The 4131-nt window shown below is 39.2% G+C and overlaps 1 protein-coding gene across 1 annotated transcript in view; it reads right to left on the bottom strand.

The window, feature by feature from the left end:
• Positions 1-276: 276 nt before the first annotated feature.
• LOC107685876 (protein NLRC3-like) overlaps positions 277-4131 on the bottom strand; it is an 8282-nt gene continuing 4427 nt past the window's right edge. Inside the window, exon 2 of the mRNA XM_016482606.1 lies at positions 277-2045. Within this exon, the coding sequence (XP_016338092.1) occupies positions 277-2045 (1769 nt within the window). The remainder of the gene's footprint in view (positions 2046-4131) is intronic.

Raw genomic sequence — 4131 nt, forward strand, 5'->3', positions numbered from 1 at the left:
CTTCCTTTAGTCTCTATTTTAAATTTGTTACAATAATTTAACGCTTTATAAAACATCAAACCAATATTTTCAATGTATGATACTATCAAGAATAATAAAGTGTCTAAAACCTGAATTCAACTTACCTGATGGTGGAGATACAATGGCATTAAATGTCATCACACACAATGATACATTTACATTTATTAATTGTTCTTGGCAAACAAGCTACCTGTATAAAATGGAGACCCAATTAAAATGACTAATAGTGTATATAAATGAATGTAAAGAAGACACTTACAGTGCTCTTCTGGTGTTTTTGATCACTGGCAGCAGTCTCATCGGTGCGTCATCAGATCTTCTGTATTTCTGCAGTTCAAACTTCTCTTGAGTCTCTTCCGACATCTGGAGCACAAACACCAGAGCCGACCACTGAGCAGAGGAGAGATTCTGAGCTGAAAGATTTCCTGAGAGCAGATTCTTCTGTATTTCCTCCACAAAGTCATCTTTCAGTTCACTCAAACAGTGGAAGAGATTGATGGTCCTCTCTACTGATTCCTCCTTCTCTATAGTCTTTTTGATATAGTCAGCGGTGTCTTTGACACTCTCTGCTTTGAGCTTCAGTCCTGGTACTATCTCCTTCAGGTAACTCTGATTGGACTCCAGTGAGAGACCCAGGAGGAACCGGAGGAAAAGGTCCAAGTGTCCGTTCTCACTTTGTAAAGCCTTCTTAACTGCAGCCTTATGAAGTTTAAACAGTGTCTTTTTGGACACTTTCCATGACAGTTTCTTTTTCCAGGATTCAAGAAATGGATTGGCTTTCTTGTCTTTGTTAATCAAAAACACATAGAGAGCAGCAAGGAATTCCTGGATGCTGAGATGTACAAAGCTGTAAACGTTTCTTGTAGGAACCTTTTCCTCCTGAAACATCTGAGTGCATAACCCAGAGTACACTGATGCTTCACTTACATCCAGTCCACACTCCTCAAGATCTTCTCTGTAGAAAATCAGATTTCCTTTCTCCAGCTGTTGAAAGGCCAGTTTCCCAAGCTTCAGAATAATCTCTTCAAAAGAATTATCACTGTATTTTTTTTCCATCTGTTGTTGCTGAGTAAGTAAGAAGTTTGTGTACATGCCTGTCAGAGTTGTGGGTATTCTGTCATTGCTCTTTCGAGCCAGTAGAGGCTCAAGAACAGTGAGAGAGATCCAGCAGAAGATGGGGATGTGGCACATGATGTACAGACTCCTGGATTTCCTGATGTGATGAATGATGTTTCCAGCAAGCTCAGGACTGTTTTTGTTGAAGAATTCCTCTTTCTCCTCATTGTTGAATCCTTGCACCTCGGTCACCTGATCGATGTAGTCTCGGGGTATCAGACTGGCTGCTGCTGGTCTGGATGTGATCCAGATGCGAGCAGAGGGAACCAGATGTCTCTTGATCAGGTTTGTTATTATGTTACTCACTGCTGTTTTTTCATAAATATCTGTAAAGCTGTCATCCTCTTGAAAGATCAAAGGGAAGCGACATTCATCCAGCCCATCAAAGATGAACATGACCTTACCATCATCGTCAGGAAGAGAGGTCAGTTCTTCAGGACTGTTAAAGAAGTATTTGTTAAGCAGTCCTATGAGACTGTACTCTTTTTTAATCAAATTCAGTCTACGGAATGGAAGTGGAAATATGAAGACTATATCACGATTTTCTTTTCCTTCAGCCCAGTCAAGGATGAATTTATTAACAGAGAACGTTTTTCCCCCTCCTGTGATCCCCATTGTCAGCACTTTTCTGTTTTGTCGACCCGTGTCAGACTGGACTTTAAACATGTCTTTGCACTTGATTGGCATCTCCTTGGCAGTCAATCGGCTGTGATTTGATTGGATCTGTATCACCTCGTGATCGTTCACTCTTCCTCCAGTCTCATTCTCCACCACATATAAATCAGTGTAAATATCGTTCAGGTATTCCCGGTGACCCGTGTGAGAATTTCCGACCAATATCCGGTTGTAGTCGTTATTTAATTTGTTCTTCAGTCTGTGGCTGGTGTCTGTGTAATCAATACTGTCATCTGCAGTTGAGCCGTTAAGAAAGAGAGAAAAAGACAGCATAGACTAAGTGATCATATTTTTCATAAATTCATAATAAAACCTGTATGTATATTCTAACCTGGTCTGTACTTCCATTACAAAAAATACAACACATGTATGATAAAAACTGTAGTGGACAGCAGGCAAGATGACAACTCCCTGTCCCCTCCCCAAGTGGAAAGCCTTATTTCAGTGTAATCAGGATTTGTGGACTTCAGCAGTATCCCATGATTTTTCTTTACTGTCAAGGTGAAATACCTTGACTGGTTCCCCACAATATAGGAAGGAGTTATATGACACTCTAACACTGACATTAAGTGGCATGTGACTTAAAACTTAATATTAATCATTACATTGTATTTTAAGATCCAAATATCACTATTAACTATGATTTTTGCCCCAGTAAACTTTTAATTTGCTGCTTATTAATAGTTAGTAAGGTAGTTACAAAGTTTAGGATTAAGGGATCTAAAATATGGACATTAATATGTGCATTCTAAGTACTATTAAACAGCCAATATGTTAGTAATATGCATGCTAATAAGCAGCTACTTAATAGTGAGAACTGGACTTTTAGTCAGCAGAGAAGAAGGTACCGCATAAATACCTCTTTTCTATATCTGTTTGGATTTTTATTTGCTGCTAGGAAGAATTATATTGTTTACCATTCATTTCTATTTTTCTTTCATTATAATTTGTATTTTGATTGCACTTATTTGCACTTAGAATAATAGCCATTGGCTAAGAAGGAGCTTTAGGTATTTGTATTGCTCGTTTACTGCACTTAAGTGACGAACTGTCCCGCAGTAGATCTGATTTGAGCCATTCGCCTGCTATAGGCTTTTGGTGTGCTAATTGTCAAGGACTCCACGGCTGTATTCACTCAAGAGTCAAAAAGCTGTGTAAGCGAAAGCTTAAGTATATTTTATTTTCCTTTCCACACACTGTCCTTATAATCTCTCTTTCCCACATCTATCATGTGTTTCCAATGCATTCCTGTTGTCTCCCAACGACACTCTAACATCAAACGCAGACGGCAATACCTGCGTCCTATCTGGACCTCTACTTCTGCACCTCTCTCTTTTTCTGTGGGCCTCTGGAATTGTCAGTCAGCAGTCAACAAAGCTACAAAACTTAATTCTGGACATTGCTTATCAGTCTACTCTTAGCATCTTGGGCTTGACTGAGACCTGGATACGTCCAGAAGACTCAGCAACTCCTGCTGCTCTTTCTCTCACACCAAAATATCTGTTGGACCTTAGTTTGTATCAGTTTTTGCTTTCCTCTTTCTCTGTTGAAGTTCATACTGCCAAATCTTCATATTTCCACAACAAGATCAAAAGCACTTCACATTCAAAACATTCAATTCTCTACAAAAAAAGCAGACTATGTAGAAGTTTTCAAGCTGTTAACCATGCGAAGGTTCTTTGGAACCCAAAAGTGAAACTGAGAGGACTTTTTTTGGTGTACATTTCAACATCAGAAGCATTGTTTCAAAGAGTGAACATCTTTCGTCTCATTTATCATCCAATTAAAATCTGGAATCTGGACTTTCATTGTATACCCGAAACATGGTTAGAACAGTCATCTTCTACAATTGTTTTTATGATGTCTGGTTATCAATGCTTTAGACGTGACAGAACTTTGGGAAGGGGAGGAGGAGTGCTTATATACAGTATGTTAAAGATGGAATTAAATGTGAATTTTTTTAAATTCAGTTAATGACTTCGAGTGTGTTGGGTTAAAAATATTTTTGTCTCAAATGTCATTCATTGTCATAGGACTGTCACGGTTCACAGTTTCATTGGCCTCTTCTGGTTGTTGTGTGTACGGCTGTTGATGAGCTAACTAGCACCAGCTGTGGCTCATCAGCTCCCTTATATAGCTCTCTGTGTTTGCGTTTGGTTCTCGTTCGTGCAGTGTGTTTGATGTCTGTCAGTTTCTAGTGATGGGAAACCGAGGCTTTCTGAACCGGTTGAGGCTTTTATCAAATTGTGCTGAAAAAACGGTTCATTACTCGAAGCTTTTTAACACAGTGCGCATTAGCGACATCTGGTGGTCAGACTC

Source organism: Sinocyclocheilus anshuiensis, unplaced genomic scaffold (genome assembly GCF_001515605.1).
Source record: "Sinocyclocheilus anshuiensis isolate Anshui unplaced genomic scaffold, SAMN03320099.WGS_v1.1 scaffold1074, whole genome shotgun sequence".
Taxonomy (NCBI): Eukaryota; Metazoa; Chordata; class Actinopteri; order Cypriniformes; family Cyprinidae; genus Sinocyclocheilus; species Sinocyclocheilus anshuiensis.